General features: G+C 59.2%; 1 protein-coding gene and 1 long non-coding RNA gene across 3 annotated transcripts; both read right to left on the reverse strand.

The window, feature by feature from the left end:
- Nucleotides 1–540: 540 nt before the first annotated feature.
- On the reverse strand, nucleotides 541–3545 carry ANKRD9 (ankyrin repeat domain 9). 2 transcript variants are annotated; one of them, XM_070593330.1, is made up of 3 exons: nucleotides 3253–3545; nucleotides 2180–2257; nucleotides 541–1604 (listed from the first exon to the last, which is right to left on the reverse strand). In XM_070593330.1, the coding sequence occupies exon 3, from the start codon at nucleotides 1589–1591 to the stop codon at nucleotides 638–640; it is 954 nt and encodes a 317-aa protein (XP_070449431.1). In that variant the 5' UTR covers nucleotides 1592–1604; nucleotides 2180–2257; nucleotides 3253–3545; the 3' UTR covers nucleotides 541–637. The 2 variants fall into 2 exon arrangements, with proteins under 2 accessions (XP_070449431.1, XP_070449432.1); XM_070593331.1 differs by lacking the exon at nucleotides 3253–3545 and adding an exon at nucleotides 2664–3157.
- An 8932-nt stretch (nucleotides 3546–12477) lies between these two features.
- Nucleotides 12478–25180, reverse strand: LOC103563281 (uncharacterized). Its single transcript, XR_011532593.1, has 6 exons — nucleotides 24541–25180; nucleotides 17018–17090; nucleotides 16580–16923; nucleotides 14188–14335; nucleotides 13550–13638; nucleotides 12478–12757 (listed from the first exon to the last, which is right to left on the reverse strand). It is a non-coding gene; the product is annotated as an uncharacterized lncRNA (long non-coding RNA).
- Nucleotides 25181–25405: the final 225 nt, after the last annotated feature.

Below are 25405 nucleotides of genomic sequence, written 5' to 3' on the forward strand. Positions count from 1 at the left end.
AAGGAGGGGTGGGTGGCCAGTTTGCAGTGGGGGAGGTTGGGGGCGGGTGAGAAGGCACAGCCTGGGTCAGGCCACCTCACTCCAGCACAGCAGGCCTTCCTGCTCTCCTAGGCCCTCAGGATCGAGTCCAAACCCAGCAGGGCAGTTGACACGGCCCCACACGCTGACTGCACACAGGATCCTCCTAGAACCTCACAGGGAGCGTTCTCTTGGCCTCCAAGCCTTTGCACATGCCGTCCCTCTGCTTGAACTCGACAGTCCACACCCCCGTGGCGGCCCAACTCCTTCTGCTTCGCTGTCACTTCCTCGGGGACACCTTCCCGGAAGCTTTAGAGTAAGGTGGGAGGCGGTGGTCACTCCCCTCAAGGGCTGGGCAGCGAGCTGGGGGCACGGCCTGGCTCTCAGGAGTCGGATGACTGTCAAGCCCGCTCGGCGCAGGGAGGTGGGGCGCTGAGCGCAGCCGGGCCCAGAAAACCTGCAGCGTGGGGCCCACCTGCCCGCCCTGGCGCAGCCCCCAATGCAGGCGACAGACGAGGCAGATTCCGCCGTGCAGAGATCAATATATGTAAAGTGCCGGGTACAACGCTCTGAAAAATAGTATTCTCCAAAAATCCAGCGCCCAGGGTGTCCCCGCGGTCTAGCCCTTGCCCGTGAGGTCCAGCGGCTGCAGGAAGGGCGGCAGCGGCAGCTCGTCCAGGGCCTCGGGGAAGCGGCCGGGAGAGATGGCGGTGACCAGCACCTGCATAGCGCGCGCGAAGAGCGAGGGTGGCGCCAGGCCCGCCAGCCACTGGAACTTGTCCTCGCCCAGCAGCCGCTGCCAGCGCGGCCGGTCGCCCAGCAGCTCGCGGCGGGCCGGGCCGGCAGCGGCCGCGGGCGTGTACAGCGCCAGCAGGTCGAGCAGCAGCAGGCGGCGCTGGCGCGGCTCCGAGGGCGCCCCGGCGGCGGCGGGGGTGGTGGCGGGGGTGGCCCCGGCGTCGCGGCCCAGCTGGCGCAGCAGCAGCTCGAGCGGCGTGAGGCCGCCGCCGTCGCGCAGGCCGGGCGAGGCGCCGTGGCCGAGCAGCAGGAAGAGGCACTCGGGGCGCGCCAGCTCGCAGGCCACGTGCAGCGACGTGCCGCCGCCCTCCACGCGGCTGCAGCCGCGCCGGTCCAGCACGCGCGCGCGCTCCTCGGCCGGGAAGTCGCGCACGGTGCGCAGGATGCGGCGCAGGATGCCCACGCGGTTGTAGCGCACGGCCAGCGCCACGTGCGGCCCCGGCGCCGCGCAGCAGCGGAAGCCGGCGCTGGGAGGCGCGAGCGCGCGCCGCGGGAACGTGGCCAGCAGGTAGTGCGCGTACGCCTGGTGGTCGTGCACGAGCGCGTAGAGCAGCGCCTCGGACGGCGAGTAGGCGGCGGCGCGCCCGCGCTCGTCCCAGTGGAAGGCCTCGCTGGCGCGCATGTCCTCGAGCAGCCACACGGGCAGCAGGTCCCGCACGGCCTGGTAGAAGGCGAACGACGACTTGCGGCACTGCTTCTGCGCCCGCGAGCGCGCCGCGCCCGCGCCCTCGGACCCGCCGTCCGCGCCGCCCCCGGGCCGCCGCGCGTCCCACGGCATGCTGGCCGACCACCTGCGGGCGGAGGGGATCCCAGTGAGGCCTCGGCCCCGCCCCTTGCCGGGCTCAACCAGGGAAACGGAGGCCCGGAGAGGGGACTGCCGTCACCCCCACCCAACCCCACCCGCCTGGGATGGTCGTACCTACCTCCAGCCTCCAGCCTCCAGCCTCCCAGTGGCCCTTCCAGTCACTGCTCACAGCTCACTTCTCTCCCAGGCCCTGAAACACCTCCCATATCCTTGATCTAGCTGCACCTGATCTCCTTCCCTGAAACTGTCTTGTTCTCTAACACCTCTGCCCTCACAGCTCCACCTACCGTCAAGGCCACACTGAAACCCCACCTCCCACCCACTCCAGCCGAGGGACTACATGAGGCAGGTATATGGAACCCCAAATAAAGAAGAGGCCAGGGAGGCACATAGGAAAGCTCTACCCCCCATCTCAAGCCAAGCCAAATCGTCTCTGTAGCCCAACTCCCTGTTCCCAGCGCCACCTAACCTTGACCATGTCCTCTGACCCCCGACCACGGGTGGGGTCCCTAGAGCCTCCCCCCAGGCTGGGCAGGGGCAGAGCTCCAGACTCAGACCTACCTGGTTCCTGCACCGCGATGACCTGGTTCTGCAGATACGGGTGTATCACTTTCCTTCTCTGTGCCTGGGCTTCCTCATCTGTAAGAAAAGGCAGGGGGTGCAAGCTGTGAGCCCCAGCAGGGCGAGTTTGGCGTGGGGCTCTAGCCTTCCAGCCATACATGGCGTTTGCTGGAAGTCAGCACCCCTAGCTGGGAGGAGGCAGGAGTCAACCTAGAGACTGGTGTGTACAACACTTTACAGTCTGCAGATCCCCTCAGGTCTGCTCCCTCTCTTGATCTTCCCAACTATTAGATGAAGCAGGTCATCCCATTTTTCAGCAAGGGACAAGCTTGTCCAAGGTCAGTCAGCAAGTCATGGTAGGGCCAGGCCCAGGACCCGGATCTCCTGCCTCCTGTTTGGGGCTCGTTCCAGATGTGGGTGGATCCCCAACCCACAGGGAGCCCAGCTGAGCCCTGACCTTGCCCTCTGAGCCCCCAGCCCCTACCTGAGCCCTGGCCTCTGACCCCTGGCCCGGGCCCAAGCTCCCCACAGCGTTCTCTCAAGGGTAAGCACTTGGTCACAAGAGGCCTAGGTCAGCGGACAGGCTGCGTCCACACACGCTGGTAACTAAGTTAGAGAGATGGGTGCGGCGGGGGTGGGCTGCAGCCACAGCGCCCTTTTGGGGGGCACCATGGCTGGAGCCAACCCGCACGCCTGGGCCTCCGCGCCCCAGCTGTACCCTGTGTGGACACCCGTGGGGCACCGGGCGGGTTACGTAAAGTTGGGACGCCCCACGTCACTGGGCAGCAAGTCACAGCCGCGACTCAGTGAATGGGGGTTGGACCACCGAGGGCAGGGCCGCGCGCCCGGGGCCGCCCGCCAGCTCCCCGCTCCTCTCCCGGCGGCACAGCGGGACCTCGGGCGGCCACGGGTCACGGGAGGCGAGGCCCGGGTGTCTGCCGGCCGGTGGCCGGCGCAGCGACGGCTGCACCTGCCTGTGCGGGCGCCCAGGGGGCCCGAGGGGGGCGGCGGCCGGGGGGGCAGCGCCCGGGGCGGGGCCTGCGCGCGGAGCGGTCCGAGCCGGGAGGACTCACCGTGGGGGGCGGCGCGGCCGCGGGCCTGGTGTCCCCGCCCCCGCTGCGGGCCGGAGCGCGCGCCGTGCCCCGCGGGTAGGCGCGCAGGCGAAGGTCCCAAGGCGGACGGACGGGAGGGAGCCGCTGCCGCCCGCGCCCGCCGCAGCCGCGCTCTGAGCCGCCGCGGCCCGATCGCTGGGCGGCGGTGCCGGCGCCGGCGGCGGGCGGGCGGGCGGCGGGCGGCGCAGTGCGGCCGAGGCCGGGCAGGACAGCGGGAGCGTCCGCCGCCGCCATTGGCCCGCGCTGCCGGTCCCCGCCGCTGCCCATTGGCTGCCGCGCTGCACCATTGTTACGTCACCAGCCGGGGGGCGGGGCGCCCGGCGAGACCCGCGGAAAAGTTGGGAGAAACTTGAGGGCGCGCGGGGGGCGGGGCTCCCGGAAACCCGAGCCGCCGGCCGGGAATGGCTCGCGGCTCGGGGCGGCGGGCGGCGGGGGCTCGGGCCGGGAGGGGGTCGGCGCCGCCGCCAGTGGAAGTCCGGGCTCCGCCGAGCGGACTTTCTTCGTCACCCCACGAGTCATATTTCGGGTCCCCTTTGCGCTGACACTCTGTGACCTTGGGGAAGACCTCCGGGACTGTTTTCCCGTCTGTTCGTGGAGGGGTCAGGGGGTATGAGGTGTGAACCCGTACGGGTCGCGGCAGCGTTCTGCCCCGCCAGGGTTCGGGGTGCCCTAGGCTGCCTTTCCCGGGGAATAGAGGAACGGATGCAGACAGCTGTTTATAGGCGCCTACTGTGTGCCAATCTCCGTGCTAAACATACTTGATTTCACTTCATCTTCTCAACCCGAAGTGGTGGGAATTGTGACCCCCCAATTCACCGACCGGGAAATCAGGGCTCGCAGGGAGCTGGCCTCCAAGTGAGGAGCAGCCAGGAGGGAGGCAAGTGCTTCCGCTGCTTTTCTTCAGGCATTTGTGGTGGACTGGGCCCCAGCCTCCCCACAAGGGGTGCAAAGTTTGGGGTGCCACACGTGCAAGCTCCAGAGGTTACGCTGAGACCCCACCTCAGGCAGGGTGGCCTTGCAGGCCCATACCACCCCTCAGGGGGGCTGCTGGAGACCAGCACATTTACAGACTGTGGATACCCTGGGTGGGGGTACAGGGAACGCTGGGCTTGGGATCCTGGCTCCACCTCTGCCCACCTCAGCTTTCTTCTCCTGCCCTCTCTAGGCCTCAGTTTCCCCACAGTTTCTCCCAGTTTTCCTGTTCTGGACGTCTTTGAGTATGACGGGGGTTCAAGTGAATGTAGGTCCTGGGGTTGATACTTGGCCTTTGGGAGCCCCCAGACCCTGGGTGACATCCTGGGAAGGTAGTGCCCCAGGTGAACCAACTGTGGCTCAAGGCTCTAGCCACCCTGTTCTCTTGTCCCCTTCTGCTCAAGAGCTGGAGTCGAGACCTCACACCATCTCCGTGGCTACCAGTGGAATGCAGGCGAAAGGGCATCGACTGTAGGTGCCAGGGCTGGCGGTCTCTCTCCACCCCTCCACGCCCTCCTCCCTCCTCGCTGGATTTCCCGAAGGCCTCTTTCTAACAGTCAAGTCTAACCCTGTTTCTCCACTGCTTGGAAGCTTCCTGTGGACACGGACTTAGCCAGAAAGACCAGGTGGGGCAGGAGAAAGGCATTCCTGGCTGGGGCACAGCTGGAGCAAAGGTCTGGAAGTAGCAGAGGGAGGTGCAGAGGCCAGCCGGGAGGGCCAGGTCACACAGGGCCTTGAATGCTGAGGTAAGGACCTTGGGTTTGTCCTGAGGACCTGGAGGTAGAGGTGGAGGAGGTTTGGAAGTTAGTAAATTATTGTATTTAAGGCATACAAAAAAATTATAATAATCATGAATGCCTAGGAGCCCACGATCCAGTTGGAGAAATAATACGTGGAGAAATCTGAAGGCCTATGTGTCTGTCCTGCCCCCTAACCAGCCCTAGGCCTTTCCCACGGTGGCAGCTGACCTTGTAACACTCTCCATCATGGCACCAGTCGGCCCTCACGCTCAGCGGCCTGCCTTTTTCTCCCAAGGTCACTTTTAGACTCATCCCCTGGGGTACGTGCTGTGCTGGGTCACGCGTCGTCTCTGCTGGTGGCCGGCACAGCGTGTGTGGTCTCCCAGTGCTGCTGTGAACGTCCCTGCCCCCTTGGGGGCCATTGGGCTTCTGCGCAGGGGGAGGAGGGGCAGTGCGGGTGTGGGGCCTGCCCCTCCACTGTGGCTTCATATGCCTGGGTGCTGCCCTCTGAGGCTGCTCCGGGGACAGTGTGAGCAGGGAGGGAAGGGACAGCTTCCCTTGGGAGGGAGGATGGACCTGGGGGGACATGAAGGGCTGTGGGCAGAGGATGGGGAGGATGGCTCAAGTCCCAGAAAAAGTAAGGAGGCCTGGGGACTGCCCTGCCCAGGCCCTGATGCCACATGGGCAGGGCCTGCTCACCCATGGGTATGGGTTTGACCTTTGACCCTGTCGTGCTCCCTCTGGGACCCGACTGAAGACGTACTCCCCTCCTGGGAGAGCTTGTCCCACCAGGGCAGGCATCGTGTGTGCCCAGGCAAGGAGGTGTAGTCAGCGAGGTCAGCAAGATGGGGAGGACTCTGCGCAGAGGAGCCGCCCGGGCTGCCGTCGATTTTCTCCCTCCCTCTGGCTGCTGAGAAGTGCAAGGGGAGAGGGTGGAAGCCCACCAGTAGCCTGCTGGCCTGAGAAGGGGTGGTGGGGCCAAGGGGAGGCATGGAGTTCACTGGAGAGAAGCAGTTGAATTCTGTCTAGATTCTGACCAACTAGGGTGGGTGTGAGAGGGAGAGAACAGTCCAAAATGCCTCCCAGGTTAGGCTGAGCCCTGGAAGGACGGGGAGGCGCAGCGAGTGGGCGTTCATGAAGCCTGTCAGCGATGGTGGAGCGTCCTTGGCAACTGGAGGTTGAGAGGAAGCTCCAGCTGGTGATAAACAACTGGGGGGCATGGTAGAAAGAAGACACTTGAGAGAAATGAGGGTGCGGAGGCCGGAGCCAGGACTGCCAGCTCCTAGGGGCGAGGAAGAGGAGGACGACGGAGCCAGGAGGAGGCGACAGGCCCTGGGAAGTCAAAAAGACACAGGGTTCCTGGAATTCAAGTGTCCCAAGGAGGAGGGAGTGGTCAGCTGGGACAAGTGTCACCAGCAGGTCAAGAGGATATGGCTTCTTGTGGGTCAGGGAACCTTTACAAGAGGCCATGGAGTGGCAGGAGCAGCCTAGCTGGAGAGATTGGGGACAGGGACTAGAGCAGGGGAGAGGGGGAGCTGGAGGGCAGGTGGGTTAAAGAATGAAGGAGTGGGAATAACACACGTGTGTACATGTGCACAGGCGAGTGTGTGTGCATGCAGGCACGTGTGTGTGCGTCTGTGCACTGTGTGTTGACTTACCACATGGACATGCTCCCTGACCTGGGCCCCAGCTGCCCCCAGCACGGCCTGCAGAGCCCATCCTCAGAGCAGGGCGTGCGGAGGTGGCCTGGCCTGCAAGCGCTGTTCAGGGTGTGTGCTGCGCTGCAGGGGCCGGGGGGGGGGGGGGGGGGGGGGGGGGGCGGGGGGGAGCTTCCTCTGAGAGGAGGCTGGTGCCGGACGTGCTGGGTCCTAATCAGCGACTCACAGCTGTGGAACTCCAGCTGACTCCACCTGCCTGAGCTCCAGTCTCTTGACTGTGAAATGAGTCAGGTGGATCTTCAGATCTCAAAGGAAGGAGTTTCAGGGCCAGGATTGGCCATAGGATGGGAAATGGCCAGGACCAGGAGAGAGGGTGGGGACATCCCACCACCCTCCCCAGCTCACCTGGCTCCTGCCCTTCCACCTCCTGGCTGGACCAGGCCAAGCCCACCTGGCCTTCAAGGGTCCGCACCACGGGCGCTGGCTCCTCCCTTCCTCTGCCTTCTCCTCCTGGAGGGCTGGGCTTGTCCCCACCTGCCCTCAGGCTCAGGCTTCCCCACCAAACTCTCCAGCCCATCCAACCAGTCCTTCAAGGCTCAGCTCGAGATGCCAGTACAGGTAAAATGAGGTGAAGACAAGTGACGTCCTGGGAGCCAGAGTCCAACATACACGGCAAGGGAGTGACATTGAGAATGTGTACAGGGCCGGCCCCGTGGCCGAGTGGTTAAGTTCGCGCGCTCCACTGCGGCGGCCCAGGGTTTCGCCAGTTCGGATCCTGGGCGGGGACATGGAACATCAGGCCATGCTGAGGCAGCATCCCACATGCCACAACTAGAAGGACCCACAACTAAAAATACACAGCTATGTACCCGGGGGCTTTGGGAGAAAAAGGAAAAATAAAATCTTTAAAAAAAAGAGAGAGAATGTGTACAGAGCTCCTGCAAGCCAGTTAGAAAGATTAATCCAGGAGGAAAACGGGCAAGGGGCATGAACAGGCAAGTCACACGTTGGCCAATAGACACATGAAGATACTCGGCTTTGTACGAAATCAGCAAATGGACACTCTCTTGTATTACCTGTTGGCAAAAACCAACGAGACCCATAACAGCCAGCACAGCGAGGTCAGGTCGCTCTCCCAAAGAGGAGGGGAGGGCACCTCGACAGGCCCCTCTAGTAGGGAGAACACTCATGCCCTTGGGTCCAGCACTCTCCCGGGTAGGCATCTTATCCCAGATAAATACTTGCCCTCATGCCAAGTCCCACATACGATGCCCACTGCTGTGGGATTTGTTCACTTGTTTAATTCTTTAAAGTTTTATAAAAGAATTCAGGCTTAATTTTATATTTTATTTCCAACTATTTCATCGTTAAACCTTTGAAGAGAATACAGGTGACTACCAAGTACCCAGGAGGCCAGGTCACTGCTGTGTTTTTTGTTTTGTTTTTTTTTGAGGAAGATTAGCCCTGAGCTAACAACCACTGCCAATCCTCCTCTTTTTTGCTGAGGAAGACTGGCCCTGAGCTAACATCCATGCCCATCTTCCTCTACTTTATATGTGGGACACCTGCCACAGCATGGCTTGACAAGGGGTGCATAGGTCCATACCCAGGATCCAAACCTGCAAACCCGGGGCTGCAGAAGCGGAGCACAGGAACTTAACCGCTGCGCCACCGGGCCGGTCCCTGCTGCTGCGGTTTTAATAATGAAAAACTAGAAACAACTCAGTGACCACCCAGGGACCTTCCTGAAGTTACCATAATGCGTGATTTTGTCTGGGACAGTCCCTGTCATCGAAGCATAATTATACTAGCGTCTGGAGTAGAAGGTGACTCATATGCCTGTCCCATAACCAGTGCACACACAGGCAGGGACCAAGTGCCTGAGCGTCCTCACCTGAGAGTGGAGATGAGAACGAGACCCCACACAGGACGCAGCCGTGCCTGGCACGGGGCCAGCCTCGATAACTGAGCTGCTAGGGTTAATTTTTAAATATTTCGATATAAAATGTTAAAAGAAAAAGCATATGTTTTGTTTTAAAAATACTAGAAGCCGCACACGGATCTGTTGACAGCAGTGCCCCCTGGGGAGAGAACCAGCAAGGTGGAGGGAACCCTGTCAGTGTATTCTCTGTACCTTCTGTGTGGTTTGAGTCATTCACAAGGGGCACATAGTCAAATATTATTTGTGTAATTAAGGCAAGTTTTAAGGAGGCAGTTCCCACTGGCAAAATGCCGTCTCGTCTCATGGCCATTGTGTCGCTGACTTGCACAGTGAGCTAGGTCGGATTGCTGGCCCCCTTTACACGCAGGGAGTCTGAGGCTCAGAGGAGGCACGGGGCCTTGCCCAGAGGGGGAGCGTCTAAGTTTCATCGTGTCCCCAGAAGGGAAGGCTTTGGTTTCATGAGTTCCTAACCCCCTTGCCATGTCAGACTCCTTCCTGAAAGCTGATGGAAGCTGTGGCCCCTCCCCCTGGAAGTTTCTCCCACTCACAAGAGGGGAGGAGCCTCAGATGCAGCTGGGAGGGTGGGCTGGGGCCCCTCCACCCCTGGCCAGGGGGCTCAGGTCATCAGCCAGCACTTCTAAGCAGCTTCTCTCATCACTTTATTCAACTAACAGGCCCTTGGAGCCTGTTCTGAAGGCCAGTGGGCAGGAGAGGCTTTCTGGAGGAGGAGTCACCTGCCACCCACACCATCAATCAAGTCCTGAGGGCTGTGTGCAAACACCCCTCCTCACTACTTAGTCAGCCTCCCTGCTCCAGACTGCCTGGACTCTCCCAGACCCAGCTTCAGCCCCAGCCTCCTGCAGCCTGAGGGATCCTGTCAAAACCAAGTCAGCTCAGCCCCTCTTCTGCTCAGAGCTCTCCCTAGCTGCCCATCTCAGACTAAAACCCCTGCTCTGCCTCAAGGCCAGACTCCTTCCATTCCACTGGAAACCTAGGCCTTCAGCCCTCAGAGCCTCAGGGCCCTTGCACATGCTATTCCCTCTGCCTGGACCTCCAGTCTCCAGAAGTCTGCATGGCCTCATTTCAGGTGTCACCTGGCTAAAGGAGCTCCCCTAGCCACTCTAGCCTTCTAACACAGTGTCCTGCACTTCTGGGGGTTTCTCCTCTGTCAGCTCACAGGGCGGGGCCTTCCTGTCCCTGCAGGACCCTAGTAAGCGCCCCATAAAAGCTGATGACTAAGTGAAGAAGGAGTTAATCAGGCTGGCCGGGTGGAGTCAGGGCGTGCTGGGGTCGGGGAGCAGGCAGCGATGGGAGCCAGGCAGGCCTGATCAGCCCATGGGGAGTGGGGACGGTTCCGATGCTGGGGAGGGCTGGGAACAGGAAGCACATGATTCATCCCAGCTGCACCAGAGTCGTGGCCACTAGGGAGCCCTGAGCACCAGGCAGAGACTCAGCCGAGGCGCAGCCCAGGTCGGGCAGCAGCAGCGCAGGAGTCTGCGGGACACAGGCCTGGCTCCTCTGGGCGGAGGCCAGCTCCGGCCACCTGGGGCGGGAAGTGGGCAGGAGTAGGAAGCAGAGCGAGGAAGATGCCCCGCGCTCTCCCTGACCCTCCTAGCACTTCAGGCCTGAACTCCTGCGTGGCTCTGTGACTTTGGGCGCGTGCTGCCCTCTCAGGGCCAGGAGCCATCTTTTGGAGCCCGGCTGTGCCGGCCTCGCCAGGTGCAGGCCCTCCGCGCTCAGGCCTCGGGACGAGGAACACCCAGGGCCGTGGGACAGCACAGCCCAGATGGGCGGGCCAAGGGCAGCCCCCACTTCGTCTGCGCCTCCCACTTATTTCCCACCCTCTCATCAGTAAATAGTTGTGGTTTGCAGTGAAGTGAGTCAGAAAGGGAAACTGAGGCCGGAGAGCTGGGCCTGGCCCAGGTCACGCAGCTCAGAGGAGCCCTAATGACATCAGCGGCGCCAGTGCGTCAGCCGCACGCAGGAACACTCCCCCTTCCGGAGACCCCGTGCCCAAGGGGCCTGGATCCCTCCATCCTCAAAATCACTTTCTTTTAGGTGACGCGAGGGGAAACTGAGGTTCGAGGAACCGGAGCCACTTGGCAAAGGCCCGGAACAGGGGGAGGAAGGGGCAGGCACGTGGACTCGACTTCTTGGGCCTGTCGGGCTCAGGGCTTGGAGAGGGGGTCCCCTTATCGGACCCGCCGCAGGGCCATGGGGAGGAGGGGGCGACTGTGAGCCCGGCCTCAGTTTCCCCACCGGCGTAGGAGACCAGAGCGGGAAGCGGTGTCGAGGCGGGCCGGGACCGGTACCCCCACCGCCCTGCGCGGGCCGACACCGCCCCCTGGCGGCCAAGCGCGTCATCGCAGCCCGCAGCCGGTCACGGGGCCCAGCGAGGGTGCGGAGCCAGGACGCCCAGGTCGCCAGGGGCCAGGGGACGTTTGAGAGCCCTCGCCCCAGCGGCGGGGTCCGCGGGCTTAGGTCTCCACCCCGGAACATCCTGCACGCTCGCCACCGCCGTATGGCCTCCGCAGCCAGGCCCTTCCCACTCTGGGTCTCATCTCCGCCGTCAAATAGCCACAATCCTGCCCACACCACGCCTGGGGCCACTCGGGCGCCCCCTCTGCCTCCTCCTGCCGGCTTTCTGCCCCCACACTCCGCCCCCGGGGTTAGCACCCCCTCTCTCTCCTCGTGGGCGGGGACCTGGCCAGCGCTGCCCCGATCGGCCAATCAGAAGTCCTGGGGCGTGGCGGGGAGGGACCGATTGCCCGACGGGGAGGGCACGAGCAGCGGGCAGTTGGGCCCCGCCGGGGTTCCCCTCCCCGCGCCTCCCTCTGCTGAGAGTCCTCGGACCCGGACAGATCGCCGGGTGCGGAGGGCAGCTCTCCCGGCGCGGAAGAGGCAGGCGAGGGGCGCTTCAGTTTCCCCGTCTTCGAAGTAGGGACGATGGCTGCCCCTCTGCCCCCATCGAGAGACAGCCCCAAGGCCCCTAACTCGGTCTGCAGGCCGCAGGGGTCCCTGGTGACTCGCACTGCCAGAGCCCTCTGCCCAACCCCACCTCTCCCCCAGGGAACAGACCTTCTCACTAGCTGGTCCCTTCGCCTGGAATGCAGTCCACCCAGCTGAGCATGCTCGTGTAAGTGGCCTAATTGTACCTCCCTCCCCAGAGGCTTCCTTGACCGCTGTCACCGGTCCCTTCTCTCAGCCTTCCCAGATGCAGGTTGATGAGGCTCCCAAGCGCCTGCCCTGCCGAGTGTTCAACGTACCCCAGCCCATTTCACAGATGCAGATACTGAGACCAGAGTGGTCTGAACAGCCAGACACAGGGCACTCAGCTGGGAGGTGATGGGGTGGGAACCTAGCCGTCCATTGTGACCTGCTGCTGGCCCATCCCTCTGTCACTGGGCTGCAAGCCTGTCCTCTGCTCTCACTCCAGGGATCCCCCAGGACACTGCTGGCAGAGCCCACTGAGGGTCCAGTGCTGTCCAGATGGGGGATCAGGAATCCCCAGGAGCCACCCCTTCTTCTGCCACCCTTTGTCCAATAGGGCACTGAGGTCCTGGAGGGGCAGGGAGGGCCCTGCCAGGTGTCACTAAAGTCCTAAGCTTTCCTGGATGCCCACTGTGGAGGCAGCACAGGCCTGGACTGGTGAGGAGACAGATCACTAAGGCCTGAGAGGGGCTTCCTGGCCCCAAGGAGGGGGGCAATTGGGATAACTGCCTGCCACCGAGAGCAGTGGACAGGAAGGGGGGAGGGAGGGGAGAAGGGTGGATGGGGTGCAGTTACTATGCTAATGAACCCTGAGAGAGAAATGAGACTTCCACCGGTGTATCAGCTGTCTACTGCCGTGTAACAAACAACCCGCAACAGTAGCTTGAACAGCAATGATTTTTTATTTCTCAGAACTCTCTGGATTGACTGGACAGTTCTTGTGCTTTGTGTTGTGTCAGCTGACATCAATTATACAGCTGCAGTTGGCTGGAGGCTCAGCTGGGGTGAAACCCCAAGGCAGCTTCCCCATGTGGCTGTGGTTCCTGTTGGCTGGCGGCTGGGGCTCAGCAGGCTGCCAGCTTGGGCCGTCATCCCAGGGACTTTGGTTCTCCTCTACTTGTCCTCTCCACATGTCTGACTTGGGCTTCCTCACAGCATGGCAGCTAGGCCAATGGGCAAGAGCTTATCAAACCTCTATTTCCATCACTCTTGCTAATATTTCATTGGCCAGAACAAGTGATGTGGCCAAGCCCAGAGTCACTGTGGACTGAGACCTCACAAGGGCATGAACACCAGGAAGCGAATGGTTCATTGGGGGCCAGCAACATTACAGGTTACCACAGCGGGAAAAGAATGCAGGGGGACAGGGGACAGTAGACCCTCAGGGGCCAGAATAACCACGGACAGCTCCTGAAGGAGGACGGGCTTGGCCATAGAGGGCCAACAGCTCCATTCTCCTCCCTGCTCCCGTCCTGGGGCCCATGGAGGCAGGAAGGCAACCAGCCACTAAATGAAGACATAAACTGTGAAAACGCCTGATTGGAGCTAAGTGCTCTGTGGACAATGAAAACAGAGTGATGTGACAGTGTGCTGGGACATGCGGGATGGGGCGGCTGCTTGAGATGAGATAATCATGGAAGCCTTCTCAGAGGAGGTGATGTTTAGGTTGAGCTCTGACCAACAGAAGGAGTCAGGCTTGAGGAGTGCTGGGGGAAGTGAATTCCAGGCAGAGGGAACAGATAAAGCAAAGCCCCTCATATGGGAATGAGCTTGGCAGTTTTGTGGATTGGAGAGAAGACCAGGGTGGCAGGCGAGGAGTAGGCAAGGGGGCAGGCTGGGCAGGGCCAGATCAGGCTGGATCTTATAGGCCTGGACAATGAGGTTGGACTTTTCTCCAAGTGCAATGCGGTGCCACCCAAGAACAATATGACGGAATCTCGCTTATTTCTACTGACCGTCTACTGCATGCCAGGCAGTGTTCCAGGCACTTGGGACTCGTCAGTGAACCAAACACAGAAACAGCCCTGCCCTCGTGGAGTGCGATCTGATTTGGGAATTCAAAAAAGAAAAAAAAAAACACTGCTGAAAGGGGACAAAAGTGGGGTGCCTGAATAGAAGGAGAAAGAATGGAGGAGGAGGGACTGTCAGGCATAGGAAATAGGGGGTGAGCAAAAGAAGGTAAATTCTAGAATCAGCATGGGAGGTAATCTTCATGATGTTGGGTTAGACAAAGAGGTCTTAGATATTTTTTCTACAAAAGAAAAAAATTGATAAATTGTATTTTGTCAAAATTAAAAACATTTTCACTTCAAATAAAATGAAAAGTAAGCCACAGGTTGAGATAAAATGTTTTCAAATCATATACCCAGAATATATCGATATATATCAAGAATTCTTAGAACTTAATCATAAGACACACAACCCAGTTTTTAAAAGAGGCAAAAGATTTGAACAGACCCTTCACGGGAGAAGATATACAGATAAGCACATGACAAGACGTTTAACATCATTAGTCATTAGGGAAATGCAAATTAAAGCCCCAATGAGATACCACTACAAGCCTATTAGAATATCTAGAATTAAAAAGACTGACCATGCCAACTGTTGACAAGCGTGTGGAGCATCTGGAACTCTTGCACATTGCGGGTGAGAGCGTAAAATAGTGTGGCCACTTTGGAAAACAGTTGGGCAGTTTCTTACACTTGCTGCATGACCCAGCAATTGCACGCCTAGGCATGTGCCTAAGAGAAATGAAAACACATCCACATAAAGATCTGGACTTGAACATTCACAGCAGCATTCTTCATGATAGTGAGAAAATGCAAACACAGGTCCACGTGGCCATTTAAAGGGTGAATAGATCACCAAATTGTAGCATGTCCATGCAATAGAAATTATTCAGCAATAAAAAGGAATTGACTACTGACACAAGCTACAACAGGAGGAACTTAAAAAAACAGGATGCGAGGTAAAACAAACCAAACATCTGTCATCAACAAGAATGTATTTACACTTAAAATTGTGTTAAAATGCTAGATCTCTTAAAAATAGAGAAAGAGGGCCGGCCCCGTGGCCGAGTGGTTGGGTTCGCACGCTCCTCTTCGGCGGCCCAGGGTTTCCCTGGTTCGGGTCCTGGGCGCAGAGGTGGCGCCGCTCGTCGGGCCGTGCTGGGACCGCGTCCCGGGTGCTACGACTGGAAGGACCCACAACTAAAAAAGATATACAACTGTGTACCGGGGGACTTTGGGGAGAAAAAGGAAAAATAAAATCTTAAAAATAATAAAAAAATAAAAATAAAAATAGAGAAATAAACAGAAAACTACATAACGTGTGATTCCATTTACCTGACGTGTGTAGAAAAGGCAAATCTAGAGATAAGGAGAGCAGGTCTCCGAGGAAGAGAGCAGGTCGGCGGTTGCCTGGGGCTGGGGTGGGAGCTGGGACTGACCGCACAGAGGCACCAGGAACATGGCCGGGGCGGGGCGGGGAGGAGGCGGCGATGAAAATGACCTAAAACTGGATTGTGGTGATGGTTGCACAGCTCTGTAAATTTTCTAAAAAATCATTATGTCCTTACAACTGGGGGAATTTTACGGCATATAAATTATACATCAATAAAACTCAAAAACAAAAGGAAAGGAGCGAGGGCGAGGCCTTCGGACGGGCTGCGCTCCGCGAGAGCCGCGGGGCGGGGCAGCCTGAGCCCTCCAGGTTTCAGGCCCCGAACCCTTGGGGCCTCTGTAGTGCTGCGGTGTCCCCTAGGTCAGGAACCCCAGCTGGGCAGGAGCCCGGGTGCTGTGGGGTGACTTCTGAGTTGTTTACAGAAAACCCTCCGGGAGGGAATGAAACCTGTTTTGAATGATAAATGCTCGAAAACCACAAGAAGTTAACCCCCAAGTCTGAATTCTCCCAAACTGGGGAAATCAGTTTCCTTCCAATAACGCGCTCCGGGCCCAGGGGAGGCCCCGCCCAGCTGCACGGGTGAGGCGGGCAATTAATACGGGGCAATTAGGGACGCTGCTGTGTTGGGGTGGGGGGCCTGGCCCCCTGGCAGACGTTTCTGGGAGGGAAGATCCGTTGGGAGAAGTAGATCGAGTGTGTGCCTGGCGGGGAGAGCAGCACACACACGCCAACCCCTGTCCCCCGCGTCCTGTGGGGACAGGGTTGCACTGACTTGAGCCTGAACCCAAAAGGTACCTGCAGACCCCCGCGCTCAGAGACTCGCTGAAGAACCGGCGCAGAGGGTCCCAGACTCCAGACAGGACACCCTGGGGCTTAAGACAAGGTCAGGAAAAGCTCAGGAGCTGAAGCCCGCACTGTGGGGCTCCCTGAGTGAGAAAGGGGCACTGGCTCCCCCCGCCACACACACACCCTGCACCGACCAACTCTCCAAACACCAAGACCCAGGTGCCTCCTTAAGAGAAGGGGCGCAGGCGAGTCTCGGCCCAGGGGCAGGACTGCTCCCCCGCTCCGCCCCCTCCCTTGGTTATTGTCAGGCTTGGGGTTCACAGGGCAGTCAGCTCAGACCCTCTGGCCTGCCTAGGGTCCTCCACATCCGCTCCTTGCAGCCCCCCTCAGACTACCAAGGGCGCTGTTAAACCTGAACATGCCCTGCCCACGCCACCCCCTACGCCCGCCACAGGAGCGGGGAATCTGAGAGCGGACCACTGGGAGAACTGCAGCCCACCCCCAACACATGCGAGACTGCTCTCCCCGGGTGATTGGACCAGGAATGGACACTTGACCAAGGAGAGCCCATCCATAGGCTGGCCAGTGACCTATCAGGGGTAGCCTGGTGAGAGCAGAGCCAATCAGATGCCTCCCTGGGATCTGGCGCCAAAACGGTCGGAGAGGGACATGTGGGGCCTTGGGTGGCATCCGGGTGCACTAAGTCGGGGTTAAGGTGAGGAGAGAGAGGAGAGCAAGCAGGGCCGGAGGCTGAGGGCATGGGAGAGGGAGAGGCAGGAAGAGAGGCCCAGGCTCACCTCCGCTTAACCAGCTCACATTTTCTCAAACCCAAGCCGTGCCCGCAGCAGGGGCTGACTTCCCGATAGCACACCGTCTCCACCGTCAGCCTCCAGAGTTTGTGGTTATATCACCCGTCTTGCTTCGGCGGCTCCAGGTCTTCGTGCTGGGCGTGTGGTGCACTCGTTTGCTCCGATGTGGGTTAAAGTGAATTCCCTACCATCAAAAAAGCTTCCTCGTTTGTGCCTCATGTTCACAGCAGCGTTATTCACAGTAGCCAAAGGGTGAAAAAACCCAAGTGTCCACGGGTGGGTGAAAGGATAAATGACAGGTGGTATATCCATACAGTGGAGTATTATTCAGCCTTAAAAAGGAAGGAAATTCTGTCACATCATGGATGAACCTCGAGGACATTATGCTAAGTGAAATAAGCCAGTCACAAAAGGACAAATACATACATGATTCCGCTTATTTGAGGGACCTGGTGTAGCCAAATTCACAGAGACAGAGAGTAGAATGGTGGTCCAGAGGCTGGAGGGAGGGAGAGGGAAGCTGTTGTTTAAAGGGGACAGAGTTTCAGTTTTGCAAAATGAAAAAAGTTCTGGAGACGGTTGGTGGTGATGGTTGCATAGCAATGTGAATGTACTTAATACCACTGAATTGTACGCTTAAAAATGGCTAAGACGGGCTGGCCCGGTGGCACGGTTAAGTTCGCACGTTCTGCTTTGGTGGCCCGGGGTTTGCCGGTTCAGATCCTGGGCGCAGACCTGCACACCGCTTGTCGTGCCATGCTGTGGCAGGCGACCCACATAAAATAGAGGAAGATGGGCACGGATGTTAGCTCAGGGCCAGTCTTCTTCAATAAAAAGAGGAGGATAGGTGGCAGATGTTAGCTCAGGGCTAACCATCCAAAAAAAAAAAAAAAGGCTAAGATAGAAAATTATATATTATGTGTATTTGGTCACAGTTTTACAAAATGAAAGTCCTCCACGCACCCAAGAGCTCACCCTGCCCTGAGATCCACGGTCCACGCACAGAGCCAGCCTGGAGGGCCTCTGCGCTGTGCAAGCAGAAGCCTTTGCCTCCTTACCGGGCTGGCCGTGGACCTGGTCAGGGCCAAGGTACCAAGTCAGAATGCCTCACCCAGCCAGGCCTTGAGACGCTGCGTGAAACCTGGGCACTTGGCTCATCTGCAAGGAGGCATCACAGTGGTCAGCGGGAAAACTCGAGATCCGAGTGGCGGGCAAGCTCTGCTGCCGGCCCCGTCAGTCCTAAGCGGAGGGCCTTAGGAGCCTGGAAGTCAGAGCAACAGGTGGTGGGGAAAGGACCCGAATATTCCAGGGGTCAGCTGGATCTGCTGCACGTGGCCACCTGCAGAGAAGCCTCACAGCAGGGCAGGAGACCCTCCCAGTGGCCTCACTGAGGCTCCTCTTCCTGGAAGCAGTGGTGGAGGGTGGCCCTGCTCACGCTGGCCTCAGTGACTGCTTTTCCAGTCTCCCAAGTCTGCCCAAGACAGCTCCTGAAGGACACGGTCTCCTGCACAGAGTGGAGCCCGCCAACAGGTCCTCTTTAAAGTTCTTGGCTGCCTGCTCTGTGCCAGGGAGGAAAACAGCGTCCTGACTGCCACCTGGCCCCCATGCCACACTGGCCTCACTAGAGAGTGAAAGCAGAAAGGAAATGGAGGCTCAGAGGCCAGGGTCACACGGCTGGTAGCATCAGAGCCACAGCGGGAAACCAGTCACTTTGACTGCAAAACTTGCACACTCCTAAACTTTGCTTCTCAACTGGGAGCGTGAGTACCTTGTGTGAGCGGTGGAGGGGGGAATGCTGGGCGGCGACTGGGGAGGGCCACAGCATGGACAAGATCAGCTTCCAGAGCATCAGGTTTACTCAGACACTTGGGGTGGGACATGGGGAATTGAGTGGCTGTGTAAAACCTAACTTTTGGGTTACTCAAGCATTCTCACATTAAAGGGGCAGAGCACAACACCCACAAGGGTTTTTTGATGAATCAAGGGATTTTGCGCTAGCGGCAGGTCCACCATCTCAGTTCACTGGCCTCCACAATTAAGAAAACTGTGGGGTCACCCCGTGGCCGAGTGGTTAAGTTCACGCACTCCGCTTCAGCGGCCCAGGGTTTCACTGGTTCGGATCCTGGGCACGGACATGGCACTGCTGGTCAGGCCATGCTGAGGCAGCATCCCACATGCCACAACTAGAAGGACCCACAACTAGAATATACAACTATGTACTGGGGGGCTTTGAGGAGAAGAAAAAAAAAGACTGGTAACAGATGTTAGCTCAGGTGCCAATCTTAAAAAAAAAAAAAAAGCAGCCATTGGTGGATAAGTTCAAGAACGCTGCATTTCATCTGCCACTTTGGGAGGAAGCACCTCCCTGTCTCATGATTTGCGTCATGATGTCCCACCCAAGGGTGGATGGGTCCCCTGGAAAGGCTCAGCAGGCACGTCGTTTGTGGCTGTCCCCCAGCCCCCCAGGCTGGCAGCCCGCATGCCAGCCCCTCGCTCCAGACTCCTGCTCATCTGTTACCTCTGAATCACAGAGCAGTGTGGGAGGGAGGCAGGCAGAGCAGGGCGCCCTGTGCCCGATTGACAGAGGAGAGAACTGCAGCCCAGAGAGGCCAGGGGCCCAGACAGCACAGGAGGAAAGGCCAAGAGGCCAAGAGGCGGAGAGGTGCCTGGCTGGGGGCTGTGGCCCCAGCCCCTCGTACTCCTCTGGGCTTGATCCTGAGTCCAGCTGCCCGGCCACTGCCAGACAGCATCTTGGAGAGAGGTGGGGACTGCTGCTTCCCTCACCTGTCCCTGCGGGGTGAGGAGGGCTCGGAGAGGGCTGCAGCTCCGCCCTGAGACCCTGGACCCTGGGATACCCAGGAGGTGACAGAGCCACTGCCCTGGACCCAGCGGGTAATGGCTGTTTGGGCCTCCCAGGCTGAGTCACTGTGGCCTTCCTTCAGTCTGTCTGATACCCGGGGGCCTGCGCCCAGCCACCCTGGGACAAGGGGGCAAGGAAGGTGCTTCTGAGAACGTAGCCCTGGGAGAGGCTCTGTGCACTCAGGGGGTTGGGGACCCATGAGGGGAGGCTGAGTGGGGGGTGGGGGTGGGGGTCCCATCCACTTCCTTTCTGCTGGAGCTTCTCCACTTTGAGAAGGGATTTTGTTACTGCTGCTGTTGTTGGGCTTCTGAGCGAGATTCCCAGTGCAGAGGGGTCAAGCTACTAACCGACATTTGGGGCCCCTGCAGGCCCTGAGGCATCCAGGCACAAACCCCAGGGCCTACTCTGCACAAGGCCTGGCTGTTCCTGGTTGGGCCTCCATAGAGAAGACACTGTGGGAGAGTGAGAAGAGGACTGGACCGTGTCACACAGACCCAGCAGAAAAGCCACAATAACAGTGGCTTCAACAAGATGGACATTGAGTTTTCTCTCATACTCGAGATGTTTAGAGGTGGCTGGGGCTTGTTTGGTAAGTGGCGTCACAGTGTCAGGAACCTGGGTTCCTTCCATACTGTGGCTCTGCCATGCATAGTTTTCATTTCCAAGATCACCTGGTGGCCCAAGATGGCTGTTGAAGCTCCTGCCATTATATCTGCATTCAGGCAGTAGGAAGGAGAAAGGGGAGGAGGGTGTGCCTTTCCCCTTAAGGACTCTTCCTGAAATTAAACACTCTATTTACATCTAGGCCCAAACTCAGTCACATGGCCACACCTACGTTTAAAGGAGGTTGAGAAGTGCCTTAATTCCAGGCAGCAAATGCCCAAATAAACTATCAGGGGTTCTCCTCCCGTGGATCGATCGCTGGAGGTGGTGGGGGTGGGGAAGGGAACCTGAAGGATCCGATGGTCTCTGCTCTAACCACTGACAAGCTGTGTGCCCTTGGGCAAGCCCCTTCACCGCTCTGAGCTCCTGTCTGTGAAATGCAGGTATGGGAAGACTGTCTCCAAGGCCCCTCCCTGCCCTGGCATTTCGTGACCCTGAAGCAGGGAGCCCAGGGAGGTGAAACCAAGGACAGAAACTGCTCCTGTGTAAAGCTTTCCTGTTCCAAGGTTTATAGATTCGCAAGAGCATAAAACTTGATGATTTATTTTCAACCTGCAAACTGATTAATGCAGCCTGGAAGACTGATAGGGGGGTGAGCTGCAATGTGCCTGGGACCTACCCAATGTGGAAGAGCAACAGTCCTGGAGGGCTGGCCCAGTGGCACAGTGGTTAAGTTCATGCGCTCCACTTTGGTGGCCCGGGGTTTGCCGGTTCAGATCCCAGGTGCGGACCTATGCACTGTGTAGGTGAGGAAGACACTTCCTCTACCCGCTCTGGGTCCTTCTGGCCAGACGACGAATTAAATTCACATGAGCCAGAATAACAGGAGAAGATTAAACAAAGCTTTATAACGTGTACACATGAGAGAGGCTCAGGCAACCTGAGCAACTCAGCCAACTGGCCGAGGCTGCCTGTTTAAGTATCTTCAGCTGCAGACAAGGAGGACATTGGGGCAGTGGTTTGGGGCTTCAAAGGGGAGGAAGGCAACCCACGTGGAAATGGAAAAGCAAATGTTTAGTAAATAGAACTTTGATAAGAGTGGGCTTAGCAAGGATCCTCCCAGTCTACCAGAACCCACAGTTATCTATGGTGATGGCCTGTCCTGGCGACAGGCCTTTATTGTAAATTTCTTTTAGGCAGTTGGGGGGAAAGGTCGAATGTTCCTGCTGAGTCTGAGCCTTTATTGTCTTCAGCTCAAAATAGTCCACATACCAGAGTGGTGCATCTTGGGGCAGCCTGCCCTGAACCCCATCAACCACTTGGCAAGCCATGCTGTGGCAGCATCCCACATATAAAGTAGAGGAAGATGGGCATGGATGTTAGCTGAGGGCCAGTCTTCCTCAGGAAAAGAGAAGAATTGGCGGCAGATGTTAGCTCAGGGCTAATCTTCCTCAAAAAAAAAAAAAAAAAACGAGTTCTGGAGACAGACAGAGGGTGAAGGCTGGAGGAGGATGGGGTGGGAGGGGGCCTGGGAGTCAGCCCAGGTCCTACAGAGACAGGAGGGAGCTGAGGAGACAGACATGACAGCTGGGCATCTCTCTTAGGGTCACAGAGGTGGTGGGGAGAGAGGACCCAAACTCAGGATGGATGCCACCAGGGAGGGACGTGGGGGCCTGGGGAAGAGGGACAGTGGGCAGGGAGAGGAGGTCACCACCAGCAGCCCAGAGGGCTCTCTGGGGCCGGGGCCGGGGAGACTTTCCCTCACAAGCCCTTCTGTGGCTTTCTTTTGTCCGAACCCCGTTCCATGGATTACAGATACTAAAGAGCTCTAAAAGCCTGGAGTCGTGAGAAGTCGTCTGGCCTGCCGGAATCAGGGAGCCAAGCTGCCCTGGGGAGGGAACAGAGCCGGGCTCCCGGAGACGCCTGTTGCTGTTCTCACGCCTCTGAGGGGCTGGAAGGCGACACTGGGGTGGGCTGGCAGGAAGGGGCCTGCTGTCGGGAACTGTAGGGGGTCTGGCTATGAGCCAGGCCTGGGGTAGTGGCGTGCGAGGTGTGTGTAACCAGAGGGCCTTACCCGGCAGCCGGGCACTTGGAGCGGCGCCTCCCTCCTCCCTTCCTGTCCCCTTGGCACCCACCTCCATGGGGTGGCCCAGCAGCCAGGCAGCAGGGAACCGTGTGCCTGGGACACGGCAGATTTCCTAGTCTTCCTCTAGGCCTGGGCAAGCCCCAGAAGGGCCTGAACTTACTGTGGAATGGGGCAAGGGGGCCTGGGGAGGCAAGAAGGACATTCTCTCTGTTTCAAGATGGGGGCTCAAGCTGTTTAATGCAAAAGACATGTGATCTTGGTGGTTAAGAGCAAGGGTTCTGGGCCAGACTACTTGGGTTCAAATCCCGAGTCCTACACACACCAGCTGTGTGACCCTGGGCAAGTTACATAACTTCTCTGTGCCTCACTTTCCTCATTTGCAAAATCAGGAGTTGTGAGGTTAAGTGAGATCCTCTATCACAGTCCTCGGAGCAGCCTAAGAAGGGGCTTAGTAAAAGCTATTAGAACGATCAGTATTGAGTATGATCAACGACAGTGTTGGGACACGCCATGTTGTCGTATGGCCCCTGACCCGGCCCCGACAGGAGCTGAGGGCCCCAGCCACACCGCAGCCTCGCAGGCCAGTGCAGACGGCCCACCCGCTTCTCTGGAGGGGCAGACAGCGAGCGCGTGGAGGGGAGGCTCGCTTACAGGCAGATGCTGGCTTCCTGCTGCCCACGCCCAGCGGAGCCCCCTGCACTGTCCGTTGTAACAAGCTCCTGGGCAATTTCTGCGCAGAAACTCTGGGGGTTTCTGGGGTCCCCTGATCCCTTAAAGCTCAACCGCTGTGGAGAGGTGACCTCCCAGGAGGCCTGGAGTAAACAACAGGCCCCTCAGCGTGCTGGACATGAGCATCAGGGATCCCAACATAGTCCTCCCCTGAGGGCTGCAAGGCCTGGGACCAGCCACCCCACCTGCCCCAGCCAGGCCCCCTGACCACGGCCCTCGGGGGGCCTCCATGGCCATGGCAGCCCCAGGCTCAGGACAACCCTGCTCTCTCGGTAGCTGAGCCCCTCTCTCCATGGGTCCCTGAAGCGGACGGCCTTCCTCCTCGGGTAGGTGAGGACGCAGGACCAGCTCCCCACCCTCCCAGGGCAAGACCTGGAGTCTCTCTGTTCCTGTGTCTGTCACCCTGGCTGTGAGGGCCACAATCTCCACCTGCGTCCTGTCAGGGTCCCAAGAGGCCCAGAGAAAGGTCCAGTGCTCAAGGCCCACTGACCTGGCTTCAAATCAGCTCTGCCACTTCCAGGCTGTGTAGCTTCAGGCAAGTCACTTAACCTCTCTGAGCCCATTTCATCAGTAAAATGCAGATAACGTGAAATTCTTGTGAGGCTGTGAATGGCATGTGTTGATTTGTTTGTTTCTGTCCATTCAGCCCTCTGTGCCATGTCCTTGGCCCCCAGAGAGGGAGATGCAGGGCCCTGGCTTGGAGGTGCTTGCTTCAGTGGGGGAGACGGCAGGTAAACAGGCAGTCAGGGCCCTCAGCTCTAGTTGATATAAATGCCAGGAGCTTGACGACACGGGAGGGGGGACGTTAATTCTAACAGAGGAGGTACGGGAAGAAATATCTGCAGGATGGACAGATGGGGGAGGAAGGAAGAGCCTTGCTGGTAGGGGGCACAGCGTAAACAAAGGCATGAGGTGTGAGCCAGGGTGACAGGCAGTGTGCAGGACAGTGGGGGAGACAGGAGGGGCCTGGGCTGGGAGGGAGGTGCCGTCTGCAGGAGGAGCTGTGGGGAAGGGCAGCTCGGCGGTCAGGGCTTGAGGCAGACCTCCAGGCCCCCTGGCCCCCGCACCACCCGGGGATACCTACGGAGAAACTGGCCACGGGCAGAATCTGCACGAATCCAACCGTCACCCTCCAGTGGCCGGCAGTGCCCGCCCGGCCTTCCAAGACTGGGGGTGGGAGGGCTGGGTCCCAAACGCCCGCCCCTCCAGTGGACCTGTGTTTTGTACAAGGTTCCAGATGTTTAAACGCCAGCCGGCAACCTGGCTGCCCAAGCAGGGGCGTCCGGGACCCCTGGCCTGGCTTCTCACACAGCGCTGTGTCTCCTTATGTCAGCCCTCAGCAGCCACTGAGGCCGAGAGCCCCGGGAAGGAGAGCAATTTGGGAATAGCAGACACTTTGTGGCTCGAAGGGCACCCCTCCCCCGCACCGGGGCGCCAGGGTCCCCTCTGCCCTCGGCCCTGAGCAGCCGCTTGGGCCAGGGCCAGCAAGGCATCCTCGAGGAGACCACAGCCCTGTTCTGAGAAGGCTGGGTGGGTGGGTGGGTGAGCTCCGTGGGAGCCCAGTTTCCTCATCCATAAGTGGGGACATTGCTCCCTCCCGGTGACCCTGCAGGGCAATGAACTGAGCCTCCGCGATGGGGTTCAGCCCCTACAGGCGGCAGATTCACTCACCCAGAGGTGGAGACTGGGAGATTCCAGAGAAGAAGCCCAAGATTCTGTGGGAAGGTGCTCCATTCCAGCGGGCCTTGCTGCTTGGGCCACATCCTGGGAGACTGAAAGAAAGCATCCAAGCCGAGGGCCAGACAGTGAAAGAGCTCACGTGACACCCAGCGGCCCAGCTCTGGCGGACGTTCTGGGTCCAGGGTTCCCTGCTCTGGGGTTCTGAAGTCTGGGATGCCAGGAACTGGGTTTTGAGGTCCTGGGTTCCAGTGTCTGGGGTCCACAGCCCCTCTAGCCACCTGGGAAGGAGGTGAAAGTTGGGGGGGCAAGGGCAGCCTCTGAAGCCCCGTGAACCCAAGCACTCAGAGCCCCGACCCTGCCCAGGCAGCCAGCAGGTGGGAACCAGACGCTCCTCAGCTGTCAGACGTGGGGACTGAGGCCCAGGCCTTTGGAGAGCGCCAGGGATCTGTACCAGAGCGCCTGTGGGCCGGGGGCTTGGGCGACGACCACCCATGACCCAAGACAGCCTCCTCCCCTCCTCCATCAGAGGCGAGTGTGGCTCCTCACAGGAGGCCACTGCCCATCGGAGTGCAGCCTCTCTGGGTGGGGAGGATGGAGGCCCTTCCCAGGGAGCCAGAGGCTGTTCTGCTCCTTCTTCCAGAGCTGGCTGCTTCCCACCCCCATCCGGTCTCCTCCTCCGGAGCCCGGACTGGCTGGCTCCTGCCAAGGACGCCCACGGCCTGCCAGGCAGGGTGGGGGAGCCCGCACATGCCTCACCCCACCCCCATCCTCAAAGGTTCCTCTTGGTTCTGGGCCTGTCTTCTGGAGAGAAACTGAGGCCCAGGGGGATTCAGGGTGCCTCCCCAGGCCCCGACGG

This window comes from Equus przewalskii, chromosome 25, assembly GCF_037783145.1.
Source record: "Equus przewalskii isolate Varuska chromosome 25, EquPr2, whole genome shotgun sequence".
Taxonomy (NCBI): Eukaryota; Metazoa; Chordata; class Mammalia; order Perissodactyla; family Equidae; genus Equus; species Equus przewalskii.